At 41.3% G+C, this 24,280-nt stretch overlaps 1 protein-coding gene across 5 annotated transcripts in view; it reads left to right on the plus strand.

Annotated features, from left to right (window-relative positions):
- Positions 1 to 24,280, plus strand: part of doc2d (double C2-like domains, delta) — a 45,650-nt gene that overhangs the window by 7,331 nt on the left and 14,039 nt on the right. For all 5 annotated transcript variants that reach the window (XR_008570794.1, XM_054780483.1, XM_054780485.1 and 2 more), the window contains exons 5-10: positions 2,780 to 2,889; positions 11,502 to 11,628; positions 13,504 to 13,560; positions 13,992 to 14,116; positions 19,844 to 19,925; positions 20,119 to 20,215. Coding sequence is in view for 4 of the 5 variants with exons in the window: in XM_054780483.1 (XP_054636458.1) it covers positions 2,780 to 2,889; positions 11,502 to 11,628; positions 13,504 to 13,560; positions 13,992 to 14,116; positions 19,844 to 19,925; positions 20,119 to 20,215 (598 nt within the window). In the remaining variant the exon portion in view is untranslated. The remainder of the gene's footprint in view (positions 1 to 2,779; positions 2,890 to 11,501; positions 11,629 to 13,503; positions 13,561 to 13,991; positions 14,117 to 19,843; positions 19,926 to 20,118; positions 20,216 to 24,280) is intronic.

Here is a 24,280-nt window from a genome sequence, read left to right on the forward strand (position 1 = left end):
GGAGCGCGAACGCTAAAGTGAGGATGACGGGCACGCACCTACTCATGCCTACATTGAGGTGCCATGTGTGAAGAATGGAGTTGACAGGTCATTGAAAGCAGTGGCATATGTGTTCTCCACCTCACAGTTTACTTCCCTCACATCCTTCACCATACGTTCTTAAAGCATCCTCTCAAGTACGACCCTGCTTCCTTGTGGACACATGAGGATTTATGTAAGCCACAGTTCCACCAGTTGATACAGTTCAGTTCAGCATGCCGCACCAAATGACGATGACACATGCGATTGGCCGCTTTTTCACATCCACAAGTCGAGGATGTGTGGAAACACAGCCAGTGCCTGTTCCACCCTCATCTGTTGGAAGTAGTGATCGAGAGAGAAAAGTGGAATAAGTAGACGGATGCATGCAGACAGATGGAGGCAAAGGAAGAAGAATGTGACGGGCAGATGGAGGGATGAGAATAAAACATTTAGAAACATAGTTTAAAAGACTGGTGGTGACAAAGGCACAGACACAAGGAACAGGGAAGAATGCTTAATAGCATAAAGTGGTGCTATGTAAAACAGAAGGACTGAGGGACTATTTTATCGGCAACACCCTACAAAATGTACTTTTTTTCAAATCAAAGTCAAAACCCTCCAACAAGAAATGGTGAATACAGATGGTACAGCAATGATGGAACGAGGAGTTAGGGTTAAAAAGTGGTCCGTGCAGACAGAACATTTGGATGTGAGCACAAAAAGAGACAGAGACAAAGAAGATGTCAGGGTGGTTCAGCATCCGGTCCCGAGGCTCTCCCAACAGGCTGACTGAGAGGAGGAAGGGATGAAAGATGGGGTGTTTATCTTTGGCGCCGCAGACATAAGCAGGAGAATGTGATGGAATAGCACACTGACTTTTTTTTTTGCTGCAGAGTGGTCATAGGGCTAGCAATTTGAGGAATTGAGTATCACTGTGTACAACATCTATGTTTGAATAACTACACAGGCTGTACTAGATGGAATGGATTGATATTCGTCTCTGAGAAGGGGTTTTATTAAGTTCAGTCTCTCACAAAAAGACAAGGATTCAGGCGAGGTGCAGATGTTTCTTTTCCACAGGTGACTTTTTTAACAAAATCTGAGACTATTATGCAGTGAAAGGACAGGAACCCAGCCGCACGGTGACCGTGGTTAGCATGTTGGCCACACAGTCAGGAGATCTGGAAGATGTGGGTTTGAATCTTCGCTTGGCATCTCTGTGTAGAGTTTGAATCTTCCCCCTGTGCGTGCGTGGGTTTTCTCTGGGTACTCCGGTTTCCTCCTACATTCCAAAAACATAGGTTAATTGGCGACTCTAAATTGTCCGTAGGTTTGAATGTGAGCGTGAATTATTGTTTGTCTATATGTGCCCTGCGATTGGCTGGCGACCAGTCCAGGGTGTACCACGCCTCTCGCCCAAAGTCAGCTGGGATAGGCTCCAGCATACCCCTGCAACCCTAATTAGGATAAGCGGCATAGAAAATAGATGGATGGTTGGAGGACAGGAACCCTATTGGTTTTTATGAACCGGCGGATGTACTAAAGGTCTTAACGCCGGAAACTTGAATGCCTTTAAGTTCGTAAAATAAGGAGTACGAACAAAATGTTCAGGAATAATACTGTTGCACGAAATTTTCAAGATGTTAGGACATCAGCAGTTCAGCCAGTATCAGATGAGTCGCCATGTGCTTTGCCTTATCTTTGGCTTTAAGATGAAGATTAAGCGCTGGAAAGTACAGAATCACATTAAGCAGTAACACTTGAGCAGTGTCCAAGTCGTTTTGTCCATCCTCATAGAGTACGGTGGATCCTCGCATACTCGCCTGTCAGAATTCACCACCCTTCTAATTTGTGGATTTTTGGTCAAAAAAAAAAAAAGAAAACTTTTTTTTTTTTAAATGGGCAGTTTTTTTTCACGGAAAACACATCTTAATTTAGAAATCCGTGATAACTGTAAAATGTACAGCACAGTGCCAATTGTTAAAAAAGCCCACAAATTTCACATGTTTATGTACTAGTTATGAAAACTGAGGTTCCACCATATTTATATTACAGTGTTCATCTTATTTTTAATGTATATGACAGATATTGTTCAAATGTTACTTCAAACTTGCCTGTATAGTTAATAAAGAACACAATACAAATCTCAGAAATGGCAACAATGTTTACGATGTTCCATGTGTGTTGTGGTAAAGAAAGGAGTTTAAATATTAATCATCTAGTGATAATCAGAAAATATAAAGTTATTCAAGTGATTTGCGTAATTAGTGAGCAGCAAAATAGCAAGGGAAAAGAGATGTTTTGCTGTGTTATTGACATAAACTCAGCAGTAAAATCCTCAACAGGATGAAAACATCCTGAAGGCAACCATAGGAAATCAGGCAGTGAGCGATGAGATGGGGTTGGTATTAGCAACCCTTGTGCATTTCAGCTCTGGAAAGCTTTAAATTTTCATTCTGATTGTGTCGGCTGCTGCGTTTGAGACTCATGTGCTTGTTTTGGATGTCTGGCTGGTGTTGATGCTCTGTCTCAGTACATTGCGAGGGAGACAGATGGACAGGTGAGGTGTGGGAGCCCTCATGCCCTCTCACGCTCACTCAACAGATGTCCAAGATCTCTGCAGAGACCGAGATAAATTATTCTCTCACACTTGTTTTTTTTTTTTTAATAATCCCTTGTCCTTTTTCTGCTGTGATCTGATTAATTTGCTGCCTCACCCATGGCACATTCCTCTACTCACTATGCTTTCCTTCTACAGGCGAACAAGTTACGCACAAAGACCCTGAAGAACACACTAAACCCTGTTTGGAATGAGACTCTGGTGTATCATGGAATCACAGCGGCAGATATGACCACCAAAACACTCAGGTAGGCTCACAGTTTGAAATGTGACTTGCTGGCAATTAGCTGTGTTCCCAGGCGGACAAATGACTGGTTTTATGCAGAAGGGTGAGATTCCCTACAAACTGCCAGCAGCCATCTCAAGCTTTCCGATGGGATTTTCCGGGTAATTTATTGTGGCAGCCGAATGCTCCACTTGCTGCCACTCCTCAGGTGTGCATAGATTCTCTCCATATAGACTGACCGAGGTCAAGCTTTGCCATCTTGTCCCAAAAACTCCAAATGAGCTTGTGTAATCCTGTGAGCTGATTCAGACACTTTGCATCAGTGAACACATACAGGGGTACGCTACATTCAGTCGGTGGATTCATAATAGCACTGGATGACTTTGTTTATCCAGAGGAAACACAAGTCCACACATACACGGTTAGTACATTCGTCTCCAGTGTACACACTAATGCACCCAGTCAGGTGTGTGTCCTCTTGTGTGGACGTCAAGGGCAATCAGTGGTCGGCCTGCACATGTACTGTATGGCTCCTCTTTTGGATGCAGAAAAAATACAAAGACATGCCCAAAACAAAGCAGACAAACGTTTACTTGCTGCCCTCAAATGCTTGTCAGTCACACAGACACACGCAGCCACACGCAAGAGATCCCTCAAACTGAAGGAAACCCATCTGACCTCTATCCAAGGACACAGACACAGAACAGCATGGTGGCGCTGGGTAGCCAAAGAGGGGAGGAGGAGGAGGGGAGGAGCATGTCCACTGTCATACGAGGGGTGAAGAGAGAGGGGTGATGAACAAAGTGAGCAGGGCGGGGGGCAGCGTGACTGATGACAAGTGACAGATAAGGGGTTGTGGAGGGGGAAAGTAAGGATGCTATGACAGAGGAAGATGGAGAGAATATGATGGAAGCCATGAATGAGGAAATCCATTTAACTGAGGCATGAGTGAATGGGGATCCAATGCAGAAAAGAATGAGGCCAGTGAGAAACAGTAAACAATTGAATGCAAATCTGTAGAAAGAGAGGAGGTGACAAACAGACAGAGATACGAGATAGTGTTTGATCCAATTCTCTCTGCATATGTTCATATGCCAGTGCCGTAGCTCCGCCAATAAACAGACTTTGTTGTCATTATTCCACGCAAAGCGCAGCGGCGTCAGCGAGTGGTGAAACAGAGGGGCATCCCCAGAGAGATGTTTACTCGCTGGCTTGTGCCCTGCTGCATTCTGCTCAGATGCTCTCTGCTTAGCGTACGACAAAGGAACGCTGTGCTGTTTGATCCGCACGCTACGTGAGCCAAACACTCTCCAGGGACCCTCTGTGCACTGTGGACCCTGCTGGGTTATTAACTGGTTCATGCTGGGCTGGAAACTGCAGAGTCCAACACTAGTTCAACCGCCTCATAACTCCACTTTATGACTTTTCATTGTACTGTTAAAAGTATATATCTAAACAATCAATTAAAAACATTTTATAAACATTTATATTATATGTTAGCAAATGTATCGGCTGCCAGAACACATACTTCACCTTCAAACTACACTGCCACCATTAAATTCGTATTGGAGACGAGCAAAGACAATCAGCACCGTCCAAACAACAACTGATTTACTGGTTATTTTCTTTCAATAAACCAAGCACTGACCACTTTGGACGTAATGTAACAAACGTAATGTTTTGAGCAGATGATTGACAGTAAAGGTATTTTTACTGAAGATGCATTTGCATTATTTTCTTTGTCCAAACACGATGATAAAATACTTAACTGTTGTACTTAACTTTTTTTTTGTCATCCAACAGCGACATTATGAAAATATGAATTCAAATTCAAGTATTTTGAAGCAGCCAATCTCTTTTTGATGGTATATAAGGCGACCATTATTTATGAGTAGATCATGTGGAATTAGTTTGATTTAACTAGAAGAGTTGTAGAAGGCGTAATCAATGCAGGTCCAACTGCCGCCTAAATGGGTTGTCTATACTATCCTTGTGATGGCTTGTAATCTGTCAGAATATACCGGTGATCCTCAGTTTACGTACAAGTTCCTTTCTTAGACTGCCGTTGGATCCATCCATACATTTTGTATGCCACTTATCCTCACTAGATTGGAGCCTATCCCAGCTGACTTTAGCCAATCGCAGGGCACATATAGACAAACAACCATTCACACTCACAGTCGCCAGTTAACCTCAATTAACATGCAAACTCCACACAGAGATGCCCAAGCGGAGATTCGAACCCACATCTCCTGACTGTGTGGCCAACATGCTAACCACTCATCCACCGCTTTTAGATCTGACATGTGACACCTAAATTGACTCCTCAGTCACTTACACTGTATAGAGAACACATGAAAGACATCAAATGCAGCAATAAAACACTAACTGCAAGAATTAAATGAAAAAAAGCCAAATCTGAAGCCACTTTTGAGTTGAGTTTGCTGATGTTGTTTTGCCGCGGTTCAGCCGACAATAGCCTGTTTTTGTTTTGGTCGTGAGTGTCAAGCGACTGAGACAAGTGCGACCAATATTGAGCACAGAATGTATTCTGGTGCGGCGCCCCGCACTGTAACTTGTTCTTGAGGGAGTCTTGTGTTTCCATCCATTTTCTATGCTACTTGTCCTCATGAGAGTCGCGGGGGTATGCTGGAGCCAATCCCAGCTGACTTTGGGCAAGAGGCGGGGTACTGGTCGCCAGTCAATCGCAGGGCACATATGGACAAATAACCATCCACACCATGGACCAATGGACAATTTAGTCGCTAATTAAGCATGCATGTTTTTGGATTGTGGGAGGAAGCCGGGTACTCTGAGAGAACCCACAGGGAGAACATGCAAACTCCACAGAGAGGTGTCCAACTGGGATTTGATCCAGATCTTCCAATCTCCTGACTGTGTGGCCAACATGCTAACCAACCCGGAGTCTCGTGTTAACCGACCAAAATTAAGTTTTACGTACGTAACCACGAAGCACCATAACACAGACCACCTGTACCTGCAACACAGACTGGTAGAAAGTGGAGGGGAGTGAGGTCCCCAGCATGTCATTGGTACTTTCACATGCTGACATGTCACTTAATTACTTTATTTTGTTCCAGTTGGGGCCGCATGGTTAGCAAGTTGGCCACACAGTCAGGAGGTCGGGACATGAGTTCAAATCTTGGGCATCTCTGTGTGGAGTTTGCATGTTCTCCTTGTGCGTGTGCGGGTTTTCTCTGAGTACTCCGGTTTCCTCCCACATTCCAAAAACATGCATGTTAGGTTAATTGGCGACTGTAAAATTGTCCATAGGTGTGAATGTGAGTGTGAACCCTAGTGAGGATAAGCGGCATAGAAAATGGATGGATGGATGTTCCAGTTGGTTTGTTTTAAAAGGTCACTGACATGATTTATCAACTTTGCTTAACCCTTTCGGCGCCAGAGTTTTTTTCAGTTTTGACATTACTATTTCAAAAGGTTGTAGCTTGAAAATGGGGAGAGATAAAGGCATACTGTAAATTAGAAAAATCATCAGTATGACCCAAAGTTTTGATGGGAGTAAATTTACTCGTCCAATGTGCATATTATGACATCACCAGGCTCATAATTTTTCATATCTCTGTCTCCACGATATTGGCTCAACAAAATGTCTCTTCCTCATCTCTCAAGCAAAACCAGCCATCATCATCGTCATTTACAGCGGGATCTTGAACACCACTGCTGCCAGCACCGCCATTATTACTGCTATTATTACATAGATAGATATATAAGTATCTAGCTGTCTATCTATTATGACTGTGAATATTCTCATTCATCCAGGTCATTGTATTCTCAGGTCATATCTATCTATTAGTAGTGTATTTTTTGCCGAGGAGTCTCCCGCGGATGGTATTGCAAATACCGCTATTTTCTCGGTTTTTTTATATTAGCAGTGTTTTGACAACCCACCACGTCCCCTCCTGCTACCCCGATTAGCAAAGCATTGGCTCAAGTATGCTGCGGGTGGACTGTCATGGCGAAAGAACGCGCTACTGCATGCACAAGGGGCCTCAAAGTCTATAACTTCAACTTTGCATAGAAACGTCCACAAATGATGCTTAGATTGACGTTACAGATGCCCGCCATCTGCTGGTGTAAAGTATTAACTACATGAGGCACCATATTTGTAGAAATGGCCTGTTAAATTCATCATTGTTGGTTGTCGCAATTTTGCGACTGTGGCACTGTGGCTATATATGTTCTATATTGTTTGTAATTATGTTCTATGTTGTTCGATTTTTGAAAGCGGACGTTAAATTCGTAAAAAAATACATTTATTGTACTTGGCGGGCGCCATGATGGACCGAACGCTGTAGACAAGAGGCGTTTCCCAAGTGATGTCGGTAAAGGCGCAACTCTCAGCTAATGCCTAGTCAACAAACCCTTCTAGAGGTAGATCATCGACTTTGCTGGGTATCTCTTTCATCAAAATTGTAGTCATGCCAAAACGTTGTGTTGCCACTGGCTGTTCACAGTGTCCGAGTGATACAGTAAGTTTGTTTTCTTTTCCAAAAGACAAAGGTTTAAGACTACAATGAATGAAGCCAGTACAGAGAACAAGAGAGAAATGGACCCCCGCCTCGCGTTCTGTTCTTTGCAATGTTCATTTCATTGAAGACTGCTACGAAGGGACACCTTTACAAGAAGCATTTGGCTTGAAAGTACGCTATAAAAGCTTTTTGCCACGATGCTATTCCTAATGCTCTTGGAGATGGGGTCAAGGTGGCCACAGACCAGAGTAAGTCGTGTCTTATTTACATATTGTATTCTAAACACTATGCCACTATAGCCACAAGCATTCAAAGCATTATACATGTAATAAAACATACTTTCACAGCGATATGTTGTTGGTGGGGGGGCGGACCAGCGACGGCGCCAAAATACATAATATAAAAGGCTCTAAAGACCCCTTTACGCTCATTAAGAAGCTGATTTAAAATAATAATTGAAGCATAAGCAACTCCAAGGTAATTTACACTTACCATTCTGTGTTACCAAGCCGACCAATCTTCATCTCCATGTCTTAGTCATCAGACACCTCCACATCAGACATGCTAGTTCCATCATCGGTGGTTCGAATAAATGCGGCTTAATTGTGTGTTCTGCAAGTTCACTATTTCATCTACAGATGTTTCTTCCTCCTAAAAAACTATTGACACGTCACTTAAATCTTTGCTATAATCACTGTAAACATCTTCCTGTCTCATCCATTCTCTCATGTTTGTTTGCTCTGCTTAATGTGAGTGCTGCGCCTTTGCCAGCGTCACTTGGGAAACGCCCCTTTTCTAAGGTGTTGATTCCCTCATGGCGCCCGCCACATACTATAAATGTAATTTTAACGAATTTGCCGTTCGCTTTAATTGATGCAGTAGTGCCGCCCGAGAGGCACAGGCCTTAATTGAGAAGTCGGACAAAGTGACAGAAATGGAATAAATCTCACTTCTGATGAGCAGTTATTAGGAACTGAAGCCATACTGGTCACATTTTTACATACTGAGTGCCACTAAAAGCCAGCTCTTTTTTTCTTTATGTAATGACTGAATAAAACTGATAGAAATGACTGTATTGTTCTCCTTTGACATCAGTATGAAGCAGAGCGATATTTTACAAAAAGTATTTTTGTGAAGACCACAGGATTTCCAGATTAGATCCAAATGTCCTTTTATCTCCATCAGTCACTGCAGTCTGCCTCTTCATTGAGGCACCTTTGAAATCCTTTTAGACAGCTGTGACAGTCATAATGTGCAGCTGAAATAGTTCCCCTCACAGCCATTTTTGTGCATCTCATTGCACAAGAAAATGTCTATGAACTGCACATTCATGCACACTGCAGGCGACTCATGGGGGCTCATTTTTGGATTTGAATGAGTAATGGCGATCAGGCTGCCAGTTAACAGAGGAGAGATGTAAAGGTGTTTTGATCAAGACAGCCTGGGCGTGTGTGTGTGTTTGGTCTTTCCTCAATTTCTTCTATCAGACTTTGTAATAGACTCATACTGTTTTCTGCCATGAGGAGACAGAGGCAAATGTTAGACTTGATTTAGTATTGGATGCAGGCCTGGGCCAAAATTGGCTAGATTAGATGCCTCAGGTGAGCGGTACAGTCAGGTGCTGATATTGTCTGTATTGGGAGATCAAATACTTTGATCAAAAGTTGAGAGAATGTTGAGAGAGGCTTCTATTTTGGGTTGCGGCTTTTTTTTTTTTAACAAAGAACTGACATTTGTTGGTGGCTTTTGGAGCTTTGGATTCTTCTGCTTTTTGAGGATGTCTCTGTGGAACTTAAAAGAACTTTTGTTCAAGTCTTCAGAACTAGAAGAAAAAAAGCAGAAGGCGAAGGAAATCTCACCCAGTTGAAAAGGAAACATTAGCTTCTATATATTGGATTTGCGGGGAAATACTTAAACTAAAAGTAGAATTACTGCCTTGGGGTTTTGCTTTTTATTGTCAGAAACAATGGCGCAGTGATGACAAGGTACAATCTATGCTCATGTTCGCCATGGACATATTATCTCAATGTTTGTACCTTTTCCAGTGGCAAAATGTACAGGTGTGTTCCCAAGCTGTTTATCTGTGTGTATACAATTCTGTTTATTGGTCCTATAGAACAGAGAAACGCTTCCAAGTACAGTACATAGTGTTTTCTTCTGTATAACATTCTAAAATGAAATATTGCTTTTGTATGTGTTGAAGGGACACATTTTTTTGGGCAAAAAACACTGTTTGTTATTGCGTCTAAGGGTAGGCTCATTGTTAGCTTTGTGTCTTTAGACTCCCTGTTGTGGAAATGTGAGGGAAATACACTTCTTTAACGATAATAAAATCAAGGAAACGACAGCCACAGGTGGCTCTCACTGCAGCAGTCCATTGAAAAAGAGAGCGGTGAGTCATCATCATTGAACTGTTTTTGCAAAGAACCAAATCTTTGATTCATCTTTGATCACTTCCCTTCATCGCGACGTATTTGCTCCAAATTTGGCATCCTTAGCTGAACATGTTCCAGGAGCATCTGCTTGGCTTTTTAGAGGAAATGTGGGGAAGCGGGTGCAAACAAACCGGATGGAGGATTTTCATGGAGGCACTTTGCCCGAAAAACATTTCACCGCAACCTTCATTTGATCACCCCCTCCTCACCTAATTCACGTGTGTGTGTGACGGAACTGAGGCGCATAAATCACCAGACAGCCATGGTGATGACTCATGAGTCAGAGTTATTCTGAGGCTTCTGGAGCCATACTGTCAAACTTCTAAAAAAGGGACAGGAAGAGGTGAAGGGCAAGGTACAGTACGCTTGTGTATGTGAAGAAGAGATACAATACTTGGATGAATATGAAAGAACGAAGAGCTTGTTGAATGGAATTATAATGAGCTCATCCCAAATATTTCGCCTAACATTAGTTGTCTGTGGTATTCTATTGTAGAAAGTTGTATGGGTTCACTGAAATATTTCTAAATATTGAGATAGTAGCCATTGAAGGTTTAGCGATATACAGTATTGGACTGCTTTCTAGCACATTTCCATTCTGGTATGGACCACATTGGTACAGTACCCAAAGGGCAGAGGTGACCAATGTACAGTCTGTTGATTGGTCAACAGAGAAAAGACTCTTTGGAAGTGTACAAATGATTAAAAAATATGGCTTTTGAGCAAAGCTTGTCTTTTAATAAACCAAAAACATAAACCAAAAAAGACAGTGTTCCATTCCAAACTGTACTGTAGTGAACTGAAGTCTATCACTTAAAGCGGACTGACGTTATAATTGCTTGTATACACATATTTGGGTCTCTGGAGTGCCTGCCTAACCATCGAGTATGAAATGACATCAGCAAGTCATTTTTATGTTATCTGCCCATGTCAGATTTTCAGCAGATTATCATCTAACAATGCTAATTTACACAAGACTGCCCCCACACCCAGTTTCTTTGCCCGTGACTTGAACGCCTGCACGGGCAAAGATCTGCCATTGTTTTTTTCTAACATGTGACTACACAACATGACATAATCACTGTCATGTCTCAACCAAAAGCAAAGCAGAGCTGCAGCGCTTTTGGGTGCACAGATCATCACACATATCTACATGAGCACCCACCCTCAGAGTGCATCAGACCAAAGTGGATTTGATTTACTATTGTTAGCAGTTCCTGTTGGGGTTCCAGACCTTGGCTGGGAGTGCAGAGGAGCTCCGTCTGCTGCTCTAATGCTCAGGGCAAATTTTTGGGGGGTTTTATTTCATCACGCGGCATGCATGAAGCTGCTCTCACTAAACACTTTTCTCTGTCTTCACTCACTCACTTAACTCACGTCTGAACTCACGTCTACGATTAGTAGAAGAGGGGGGCGCGGTGACCAGTGGCTCATTTCAGCCACCTCACAAAGAAACAACTGTTCTAAACAGGGATGTTTAGGTGTTAAGTACTGTAATTCTTGATCATCAGGGAAGGGAAAAAAGCATAGTATCTCCTTTGTCTCCTATTCTCCTTTGATGGAAATGTGTCTATATTGTACAGCTCCAAACCGCTAAACCACAAACCTTTTCCCCTCAATGTTTCCAACAACATTTCACAGTACATTATGCCATTTTATTTACTTCTGCTTATGTGTGTGTTGTGTAGGCTGTGTGTATGTGACATGGACCGACTTGGACGGAATGAATTCATCGGCGAGGTGAGAGTGGCCCTGAAGAAGCTCAGAGAGGGAGAGAACAAACGCTACAATATGGGTTTAGAAAGAATTGCACACGTACGTACGCGCTGCATCTACACACTACTGGCACACAGTAGTATAGTGCACTTGCGATGGCAGGTCACATACTGTATATGACATGTTCTCCGAACCTCTTGACTAAAAACCTGACAATGGAGTCAAAATTTAAAGTTGAGGTGCACTCAAAGAGTTTTTTTTTTGCAGTGTTCAATCATTGGCACATCATAAAAAAACATGTAAAAAGTAGGACTGTCAAAATGATTAAAATGTTTCATCAGGTTAATCGCGGTTTTCTAATTAATTAATCATGATTAATCACAATGTCATACTATGTCTGAAATATGCCCATTTTTACTGTATTTTATTGAAAGAAAGATGAGTGACAGGGCAGGATTATACTGTATATATTTGTATGGATTAACAGCACCAAATTAACTATAAATTTAAATCAAGTTAAGAGATGGCACACATGTTTTGAAAATCTATTTACCTAACGCTGGTTTCTTTAACGGCCGAATATTTGAATCAGACTTTAACTGTGTTATTATGAGGAGCTGCGTTTAAAGACACCACGTCATTTAAGTTGAATTCACATGTTTTGAGTGAATTTTCTGGGATTTCTGAACATACTTAAATGCAGCAAATGGTACTTCCTCATCAAGAGTTACAAAGTGATTGATAAGAATATCCACTTATTGTTTTTCTTTGCATTTTCTTTACATTTCTGTTTATTTATTTTTTCATACACCCTGTAGTGACAATGAGGAAGTGTAGACTAGAGAATGGACTAGAGACGTGTTTGTTTGGAGTTGGAGTTACATACAATGTATGGCGTTGGAATTGCACTGCTGTTGATGTGTTCAGAATAAAGTTATAAAAGCGCATCAAACTCTGTGTGACTCTGTGGGGAGCAACACTGTGGCGCAGAGAGCCGTGGCTTGCCATGATGCATATGCGTTAATTAGGCTAAAAAATTAATGTTTTTAATGAAATAAATTAGTTACCGTCGTTAACGCACTATTTTTGACAGCCCCATTAAAAAGCTAATTGTACAATGTTTATAAATTAAAAATAATGCCACTCACAAAACATTCATGTCAGTGATAATAATTGTGATGATTTGGACACCACATGATTTTTAGATATCAATACATAATTAACCTAAGTAATTTGTCCCCATAACGATAGCCAAACAGAAGGGGTTCAAGGCGCTTCCCATGGTAATTAACACAGCAGACACATAAGGTAACAATTGTTATTGTATTTCCAAAGTTCCTGTACCTTGTCATTATTATCTTTACGGCAGAAATTTTGTGCATATTTTGCAAACAGCACATCACTAATGACTTCCAGTGCAAATCATTTTCTAGGATGCAATTACCGTTCATATCAGAGTCACTCAATAAAACCATGATGTTCATGTCATATTTTTATGTCCTTTTTTTCTTTTATTCAGGATTAAATCATCAATCAAGAAAAGACCAAACGTTATCCAAGATTAATTTTATCATCGCTATATCTCAATAATGTGACAGTTGCAATCATGGAATTATCATTTCAACTACGACTAACAATTTCAAAATATACACAGAAGAACCCTGTAAACATGCAAGTTGGGAGAACATGTCATATACCAGATCCTAGCTATACATGGACTACTGTATGTACAGAATACTGAAAGATTTGTCGCTTAATAGAAGAAACAGCTCTCAGTATGCTGCAATGCCGGTCTGCAAATGAAGGCCACAGTAGTAACCACGGTGAAATGATCACACCTGAACCCAGTGTCCATTACAGCTAGGCACCATTTGGTAGAATTGATATTGTTGTTGCATTGTGCAGATATTCACGGAGAGACTGAATATTATGTTTCATGATCATCACTTTGTGTTCATGTTTCTGTTTTTCCAGAACAAAGAATTGAACAATCAAGCTGTGGAGCAGGGAGCGCTTACTGCAGAGGAGGAGGTACACCCGTTATCCTTTTATTAATTGTAATTTTTGTGCACATCTTTTCATCCTCGCATAAGAAAGATGCATGCCATGCAAACTATGGGCACCCTATAGGACAAATGTGTGACTTAGTACTTATCAGTCCAGTGTGGATCTCCACTGGTTGTTATCTAATCCCTTCTCATGATTTTAGAGACAGAGGCTAATAGCTTTTGGCCTCAAGAGGCAGTAGAGGAGTGTCATGTTGCTAAGCCCAGAAACGGCTTTTAACTTTACACTTGCATTTTAAATACTTCCATACAACATATGCTTAATGCTACATAGAAAATTGTAATTGTAAATCCTCTTTGGTAGAATTCAGCAACTGTATCCACCGCCCGAGTGTTCCCCAGCTGTCTGTGGTAATTTATCTAAAAGATGTGTGTTGTCTGTTTGTCTGTGGGCAGCGTGGCCGTATCCTGGTGTCATTGTGCTATAACACAGAGAAGGGCTGCCTGCTGGTTGGGATCATACGCTGCGCCCATCTGGCCGCCATGGACTCTAACGGGTACTCTGACCCCTTTGTCAAAATGTGAGTCACATCAGCATCTTTTATGAACAAACCTGGTTTTCCCTAATTAACTGCATATGTGAACAGTCAGAATCTGCAGTACATTGCATTATAATGTTTTCACCAGAACGTTACATGTAAGATAAAAACTGTTGTGGTTCACTGACGTTTCATGACTGTTATTTTAAGATACAGGTTAAGGGGTGACAGTTGCCTAGTATGTGTTTGTTTTTCCACTCAATTAGCCCCTTTGATGGAAGGATTGTACTAGCTACAAATGAACTTTGTAACAAGCAACATTACAGCCATGAACTTACAGTATAAGACAGAACCACTTTTTTACAATTTTTTATTTTTTTTATGTAGCATGTGTCAAGCACAAAATGCAAAGTTTGTCAGAAAAGCATTTCTTGGCTGTCTTGACTTTATGCATTATACTTATATTTACAGTATATGTTCTTGATCGAGCACATTTTAGTAGTGATGCATACCAACACTGCCAATGTATTGGTGCCTCATTTTTGTGCTAAACTGATGCAGATTGCAGTGAATGTCACAGTTTATAAAAATGTGGTGTTCTGATATAGGCTATATGATATTGAAATAATGAAGAAATGCCTGCACCTTATTTTATGGTAGGAAACATTTATTACGAACAGTTTAATTGTCTCATCTGCCTATGTCACAGCCAGTAAGCGGTGAAGAGTGATGACATAATAAGAATCAAATGGTGTCCCATTTCTTAGTGGCTTCTTCCCTTTGGCCCTTGGTTTTAAGGGGTAAGGTGAAGGGGAACGGCTAAGGGGTGGAATTGATATTCAGCCTTAGCCGTAGATCAATTGCTAGCTGTCAGCCTGGCAGACCAAAAGGGGCAGTGTGTCAGGCTCTGAAGAGCGGTGTGATTGGGTGCAGATACAGGACGAGTCCAACAGTTCAAGATACATTTAATGAAAAAACATAGACAGGCCAAAAAACAGGAACTCAGGGCGACGGTGCAAAACTAAGAAGGGCACCGTGGGCGAAAAACCAAGAACTGCACTCAGCTAAGAAAAAATAACTGGAACTACCCAGTGAGCTGGACGGATTACTGGACTGCAGGACGGCCGAGCAGGTTGGAGTGGCAAGGCAAGCTGCAGCAGGACAAAGGAGAGTGGTAGCAAGAAAAGTAGCACATGGTCTGGACGCGCAACCATGGAGAACATGCAAACTCCACACAGAGATGCCCAACGGAGATTCAAACCCAGATATTCCCGATCTCCTGACTGTGTGGCCAACATGCTAACTGGCTGCAGGTGAGGAGACTAAAAAGGTACTCATGAGGAACAGCTGCAGGGATCCCGTAGCTCCGCCCAGCTCAGGAGGTCTCAGTATCTGAACAAGCCAACAGAGGAGGAGTGCGCCACAACATCAAACATAAATGGAAAAAACACAAACTCCAATAGGTGACTGACCAGTGACTGACCACAGAAGAGCGTTACACAGTGGCTGACTTTCAGACGTTTTGCGGAGGTGGATAATTTTTGTCACACCTAAATGTTTCAGATCATCAAACACATTTAAATATAAGTCAATGACAGCACAACTGAACACAAATTGTAGTTTTTAAATGAAACTTTTTATTATTAAGGGAGAAAAACAAATCCAAACCTACATGGCCCTGTGTGCCTGTGTGAAAAAGTGAGGACTCTAGCGAACCACAGTGAGAGCCATTATGTACAAATGGCGAAAACATGGAACAGTGTTGAACCTTCCCAGGAGTGGCCGGCCAACCAAAATTATCCTCAAAAGCACAGCGACGACTCATCCAAGAGGTCACAAAAGACCCCACAACAACATCCAAAGCACTGCAGGCCTCACTCGTCTCAGTTAAGGTCAGACTCCACCATAAGAAAGACATTGGGAAAAAACGACCTGCATGGCAAAGTTCCAAGACGAAAACCACTGCTGAACATAAAGAACATTAACGCTCGTCTCAATTTTGCCAGAAAACATTTTGATGATCCCCAAGACCTTTGGGAAAATACTCGGATGAGACAAAAGTTGAACCTTTTTGAAGTTATGTGTTGGATTACGTCTGGAAAGTAACACCGCATTTCAGAAAAAGAACATCATAACAGTAAAATATGGTGGCGGCAGTGTGATGGTTTGCTGCGTCGGGACCTGAAAGACTTGCTGTGATAAATGGTACCATGAATTCTGCTGTCTACCAAGAAATCCTGAAAGAGAATGTCCGGCCATCTGTTGGTGACCTCAATCTGAAACCAACTTGGGTTCTGCAGCAGGACAATGATCCAAAACACACCAGCAAGTCCACCTCTGAATGGCTGAAGAAAAACAAAATGAAGACTTTGGAGTGGCCTAGTCAAAGTCCTGACCTGAATCCTGTTGAGATGCTGTGGCATGACCTTAAAAAGGCGCCTCATGCTGGAAAAACCTTCCAATGTGGCTGAATTACAACAAGATCAATTGAGAACAGTTTCTGATTTACAATGATGACCTGGTAAGAGCCCCCAGCAAAAACATTGCATGTTAGACAAGTATGACTCGCTTCTGTTAGTCACAGTTAAGCTTTTTATTCAGTGTATTCAGTCTAAAATTGATAAGTGATGCATTGTTAGTGCAAAAGGATCCCTGTATTCTACCACTGAACATCTCAGGAAAAAAAGTGAAGCAATGATCCTTCCTATCTCTATGGGCCAGCTTCCTGTGTTGTATTTCTTTTACATTGTATCTAAAGAATACCGTAGTTTAAATGGTGTTGCATGTGACAGCACTGTTGTCAATGTTGCATTCAGCTGTTTTGGAAACCTGGAAATTTGAATTCCCCCATCACAGCTACATTGGAAACCGTGCAAAATTGGATTTGGTACAGCGCAGACTGAAACACTGCTGCACCCCCAATCCTTCCGCCAAAAAAAAGAGAAAAGTCTGGCTGCCTTTTTCAAATGACTTTATCTTTCTTATGAACACAGTTTCTTAGTTCGTTAGGTTTTTAAAAAGGCTCTGCTTTTCTGCCACTTATTTGATTGCTATGCATCTCTCTCATCAAATGGGAGAAGGATTGCAAAGAAAATTGTCTCTGATACCTGCATTTTTACTGCTGACACAAGCATATGGTGTATCATGTTTTGCACCACCTTGCTGTCTCTTGCATCCTTTACTTCGCTCTGATTCCGTTGCTGCGGCGACAGCCCCCAGTCCATGTTATGCATCAGCTGTCAGTCACTGGCTGGGTAGGTGCAAGGAGATGCTGGAGGAGAGAGATACCGCACCACATGTACATCTTGATTCAGAATTTACACTGATGGTGACTGCCAACGCCCTCTGGCGACCCATCCGGTGCCTCTTTACTGGAGCGTATATACCCCTCCAACCTTGCCGTGATTAAGATCTCGCTGTGAACGACTGTCACTTTTGCTTTCTTTGTCTGGAAGACTTCTGGGTCACAATAATTATCTCTCCAAAAAAGTTCATGTAAACTTTCTGTTCTATTCAGCAAGGTTTGCTGTCAAATTGGGGCAAGAGATAAAAATATTATAAATTAATAACTTCCACTGTAGAAAAGATGAACCTTTTGGTGCTGGTAGAGTTCATTTTGGGATTTTCTATTACAAACGCACCATTTAGTTCCACAAAAATTGCTTGATTTTTCCGTGGAAGTTCATCCAAGTAAAGTTTGAGGATGAAGTTTAGTCATTTTACTGCTTTATGCACGCAGACGAGAAATAGTGGGAGAAAGTACATGGCTGGCATTTGGCAAGTGGTTAAATATGTGGCTTGTAACTGAAGGACCACAATTAAAATCCTCCTGACCAGCCTAAGGATACAATATTTCTTCATGCAGTGGCATTATTATGAGGGAGGCCTTTATTAATTGGCATTCTTAAGGTAATACTAATTACCTTAAGAATTTATGAATAATGCTTCCTCAGATACAGTAAGTAGCAATACTACTACTTGAAATTAATATATACTGTATTAAAACAAAATTCTGTCAAAGTTAGCACATTAACTTGTGACTAGGGATGTACAATAATATCGCCTTACCAACATTATTGATATTGGCATAAAAATTAGTATCGGTTAATGTTGGTATCAGGTTTTCTGCCGATAATGATATCGGCGCGCGAGTGATGACGTGCTCCGCTGCAATTTGCAATCATTGTAAAGCGCTGTGGGGGTGTAAGGTGTCTTTCTTTAAGACTTCTAATCTAATATCACACCTCAGAAAGAATCACTTGCATTTACATACAGCTAGCGTACCGGCAGCACAATGATAAGCAACGGTAGACTTGGTGAATGAGTCCAGTTTATAATTTCACTGATTGAATTAGTTCGGAGTCTCATACTTTGCACTTCACTTTGTTCTTATCGCTTTCCAAATTGTGTCGTTGCCAGCATTATTTAATTTGATTCTACTTGTGAATTTATTAAGACTAAGACTGTCGTAGTTGTTGATAGTAGGACAACATGTTTTTTTCATTGACTCTTGGTTATAATTCTTGGTCATGGTTCTGTAATGTTTTTTGTTGAGACAAAATTGTTAAAGTGTAAAATAAAGTGTAAAGTGTCAAATAAATATGGCACTTTTTCTATAACTTACAGTGCATATTGCAATATTTGTGTTATTTTGCACAAACGGCCTTTATTTGTAAAATAGTAAAAGAAGCATAATGTGTTCATTAAACAACATGTGGCCTGATGTTAGTTGAGGGACCAGCTGCTGCCAACATTGGTATTGGTTGATATCTGTATTGTTAATGATTGCTAAACCAGTGGTTCTCTAATGGTTTGGCTACTGGACCTACCATCGCCCTCAGTGACAAGCAGTGACCCAAATTGCGGAAATTTGTGTAACTCACACTTCTCAAATGTCTGCAACAGTTTTGTTGCGGCCGAGGCACGCACCTCGTGGAGGCGTAGCAAGCGAAGAGCACACACGAGGTGCATTCGTGGACATTGGGTCATTACATTTTTTCTTTTTTTTTGCCCAGGCAAAAAGACCTGCGACCCACTTTTGAGTCACGACTTACCCGTTGAGAATCACTGTGGTAGACAATATTGGTATATCTGATATTGGTTTAAAAAAAATACAATATTGAGCATTTCTACTTGTGATTAATTATACAAAACACGAAGAATTTTTGTCAAATTATTAGGAAAATGCTAATGGACCCTTTTATAACAGAGACAATTCACAACTGTTCATTATTCTACTCTAAAAGCTTTCTGTCCAACTCCTCACTAACTTTCTCTCTCCTCCCTTTCTCCTTCATTCTGTTATTGACAGACAATATCAGATATTTGTTTTATCTTTTGTGGCTTTTTGGTTATTGCTCATTCTGTTGCATACAGCAACACTTTCTTCTTAAACTCCACTGTACATTTCAGCTTTACAGATGCCACCTGTGTTATGCAGGTAGTGTGTGCTCGGGGTAAAGATGCTGAACTGTGGCGCATGTTGGCATCAAGCCCCATACCCCCCTGCATTCATAGTGGAGATGCCCCTCATCAAGGCATCAAAAACGTATTTCACAAAGAGATCTCTTTGCATTGTTTTATACAGAACAGTGATCTGGAAAAATGGCGAAAATGCCGGATTTTATAGGCAGTTTAAAATGGGCTTAACTCGCTGCTCCCTCCAGGTGCTGGAAAGATGTGTGTCGTCACTAATGGTGTGGAATTGTTAGCTTCAGTAGTGGAGTCCTTGGATTCAATTAATGACATAGTTTCTTGTCTTCTTACTAGCATCTTGCAGCCGGACATGGGGAAGAAGTCCAAATACAAGACGTCAGTGAAGAAAAAGACTCTCAACCCTGAATTCAATGAGGTACAACACTCTGCCTCACAGCAAGCCTGGCCACCGTTTTCATTATTCCTAATAAACACGTATAAATCAATAATGGAACAGACAAATGATGTTGCTGTGTAGTTCAGCCATGCACTGAAAGGCTTCACGGTTTGTTCTGCTCACCTTGAGGAAGTCATTGATGTTTGTTTGAAATGTGTTTGCATCTACACAGGAGTTTTCCTATGAGGTGACTCTGGACCAGCTCGCCAAGAAAACTCTGGAGATCTCCGTGTGGGACTACGACCTGGGAATGAGTAACGACTTCATAGGTACACTGTCAGGCTATGACGGGCAGAGAGACGGAAGAAAGCAGCAGTTAGAAACAGAAAACAGAAAAACCAGGCCAAGCGTGGGTGGAAGGAGAGGGAAAAAATACTTAAAAAATGCTGGTAGACAGGAGTTAATTATGATGCAGGAGGACACCGCAAAGGAGAGATTGGACATAAAAAGGAAATGAGAGGCTTAAGAAATAAAATGTTTCTCTGCTCTGCAGTGTTGATGGTTTCAGCTTATAAGGGTACTAAACAGCTTTCGGATGACCTACTACCTACATCCTGGAGATGATGTACATGGGGGGTGTGGATGGATGAGAAAGCAGCAGTGTGGTACAAGGAGAAATGATTACACCCCCAGTGAGCTTGAAGGTGCTCAGATCAGAGCCTTTTACAGGGCGGCTGTGTGTGGGGTGGAAGGGACTCGCCGCAGAGATAACCGAGTGAGTTATTATCCCCGCTTGGACAAACGACCATCAGTTTAGCAGCCCCCGGATAACAAACGTTCCCTAGACCGTCGTCATTGCAGGTTTAGCAATGCGGGAGAAGAATGGCTCGAGTGCAAGACGAAAATGACTTGATGGAGAGGCCCAGTGATTGAGTGAGAGCGCTAACTGTTAATAGCAGGCTAACTGACCTGATAGCCGATTTGAAGAATAGTACTAGAATGTAGTAAACACCAGCGTTTTAACCATGATCACGCAGGACATCACGTAAAACAGGGGTCCCCAACCACCGGACCGGGGCCCGGTACCGGCCAGGGGGCGGGGCCGAACTGGGCCGAGGAAACCTTTCAGGCGCAATGATAAAAAAAAATACACACACAAAAAAATGCTTTTGTAAATAACTAAATAAGTAAATGCATATCAATTTTGGAAATATGGATCATTATTTTATTTAAAAAATAATAGTTTTTAATAGAGGTTTTTGCATGTTTATGTTGCGAGTGTCCCACTTTGTTTGACAGTCCTTGAACGCACCATTGTACGTGCGCTAGCCTTCTCCCACTCTGCACAGATTGTCAACTATGCTGTATTTTTATCTTTTCACTTCATATTTACGCCCAAATGCTGATACTCTGTGGGAATGCATAAAGGTAAAGTTTGATGACGTTATCGAGTGCTAATGTGTGTATTTGTTGTGTGCACAGCTTCAAGTTAATTCATGCTAGCACACTGCCCGTTACCACACACATCAAGCAGCGGCGCGATAATCCTCTCTCTGAAAAACAAACTCCAAGATTATAGTGGTGGATGGTGGGTCTGTATTCACTTTGTGCTTTTAATTTGATGTTGTTCCTGTCTTAGTTTTAAACAATACATACTAAATGAGATAAATTACATCGCTATACGACCCCCACCACAACCAAATCTCCGCGGACCGGAGATTTGTGGGAACACGAGCCGGGCCGTGGGTCCAAAAAGGTTGTGGACCACTGACGTAAAACCTCAGCGTACACCTTGAGACTTCAGTTTAGTGAGCTTTAAAGGATTAACTTCTTTTTCTTTGCCTTTTTGTTCCTTATTTGCAACAAGAACGACCATCCTCAACACCAAAATATGACATGTGTTATCAGTGTACACATGTATGTTCTTGCCTTTTACATCAAGGACGTTGAAGTAGTGCCTGTAATTACATCCTGAAAACGGCAGTTTGATCTTGACAGACCACATCGCGGTTCGCCATTGTGTGGCTTACAGATGGGATGTTCGCGAATGAGTCGAGTCTTTTTTGATCGGCTGTTCGAATTTAATGATGAGAACCGATATCGTATATTCTTATATCTGTCAATCTGTTCTCATCGTTTACTTAAAAGAGCGGTTCGCGACTCGATTCCTTCACGAACATCACATCTCTATGCGCCGGTGTCCTGTCAAACCGCACACCCTCATCGACTTATACCGCATTATTTAGTTAGACATTAGCTGCATAGCCAGTTGAAACCCGCGCTATTATAGCTGTAGGAGTTGTCAAGTTGCGCCACGGGAGGCGCAACTGGTGAGCGTGTGACAGCTGCTAGATGCCAGTGCACGCTTTTATGTTAACATTTTCTATAAAACGTTGGCCTGTACACTTGAACTTGTACAATGAATTTAGGCAGTTTAACCCTGGAATGGAATATTTCTAATTTTGCTATGTCCTAGGACAGGGGTGCCCACACTTTTTTATCCTGCCAACTACTTTTAAAATGACCCAAGTAGAGCCCGACTGATATGGAATTTTTGGGGCCGATGCCGATAATGGGGGCTGAAAAAGGCAGATTTTTTTAATATATCAGCCGATTTTATATATATATACAGTATATATATATATATATTTTAATGAAGACATTAACTTGTGAATGTGTGAGCCTCTGTAAATCTTGCATGGAGGTATATATTAGATAATGGTGGACATGCAGATTGACAGTTGCATCTATCTTCGTTTATCTCACGAAGATAATTTACACAACTTTAAAACGCTGTATAATAGTCGTAGATAATGGTGGACATGTGGATTAACAGTTACACCCATCTTTGTTCATCTCTCAGAGATGCAACTTACACGACGTTAAAACTCTGTAATACGCTTTCTAAAACTTGCGTGGCTAAAACTGACGGGCCTTGACAGCGTGTTCCTGCATGGGTGTTATTCTCATGGAGCACTAAAGTGTAGTGTTAAATTGTTTTACAACATCACAGCTTACGATGGTGTAAAAAAAAAAAAAAATGCAGTTTCTTTCGCGGTTGCTCTAGTTGTCTTCTCTGCTGCAGCCAAGTAAGTCCGACGGACAGAGCTGCACCTGTGTTTGTGTGTGAGGGGGAGGGGCCAGGTACTCGGGTAGGGTGCAGCACAGAGACATGTAGGAATGGAGCGACAGAATCTCCACGTAGCAAAAAGTTAATATGTCGGTTACATATTAGCCGGTGTTGATTAATCAGTGATACATCATAATCGGGCTGATTCGGGCTTTAGACCCAAGTCACAAAGATGTATAATATACAATGTAGAATGTATATATTTAGTGTGTTTATAAATATGAGTATTTATGTACATTGTACATGTATATCAGGGGTGCACACACGTTTTCAGCTTGCAAGTTTCAAGTCAAAATGATAGTGGTACCTTGGTTAGCATCATTAATTTGTTTCAGAAAATCTGACTGTAACCGAAACGGACACTAACACAATCAGTTTTTCCCATAAGAAATAACGTAAATTCATCCATTCCAGAAAGCCAAAAATGTTAACACAAAATGTTTTTAATGGATACAGTGTGGCTACAATCAAGAAATGTGAAATGTGTCCCCAAAGACACGATGTGGCAGCGAGCTCAACCACCATCACCTCCCTGTTTTGATATGAGTTATTTCTTGAATTCAATAGTGGTTATCACCTCAATACTGCAACCCAAAATGGAGCCAAAGAAAGTTGCAAGTGGAAACATTTAGATGAATAAGGCGAGAAACACTACTGAATTTAAGAAATAAGTCATGACAAAACAGGAAAATGGCGTCCATGTGGGAACTCGCTGCCACAATGTGTCTTTGGGAACAGTAGTCTTCAGTGAAGGAAAAAGTAACCTTAAATGTTCATTTATCCCTTTCATTTGTCGTTTGTATGCATTTAGATTTCTTTTACACATGTAAAAATATTATTGTAAAACTATAAAAACGTGTTTTGTGCTAACATTTTTGAGTCAACCGCTGATGACATCATAGACGGGTGATGTAACTTCTCGTTCAGGTTAGCTAGCTAGTAGGACTATTAATGACATGACAAGACGCGCACCATATTGTACGATAACCTTAGAATGCACGCAAACCAAGCCAAAATTATGGCGTAAATTTGCGACGTTAACCAAAAAACACACTAACCAGGGTGGACGCTGACCCATTCCACTGTAAAAAATCAAATCTAACCGGTATAAAATAAACATAATTACACATAATTCCTCGCTAGTTCTATAACCTGAATAGTATATTACTGAAAATAGCTACATAGCGTTCTTTATACATAGAGTTCATGTGTTAACGTCCAGTTAGCATTTGCTATCAAACATTGCAGCTATACAAGAAATGAA

This window comes from Dunckerocampus dactyliophorus, chromosome 6 (genome assembly GCF_027744805.1).
Source record: "Dunckerocampus dactyliophorus isolate RoL2022-P2 chromosome 6, RoL_Ddac_1.1, whole genome shotgun sequence".
Lineage (NCBI taxonomy): Eukaryota > Metazoa > Chordata > Actinopteri > Syngnathiformes > Syngnathidae > Dunckerocampus > Dunckerocampus dactyliophorus.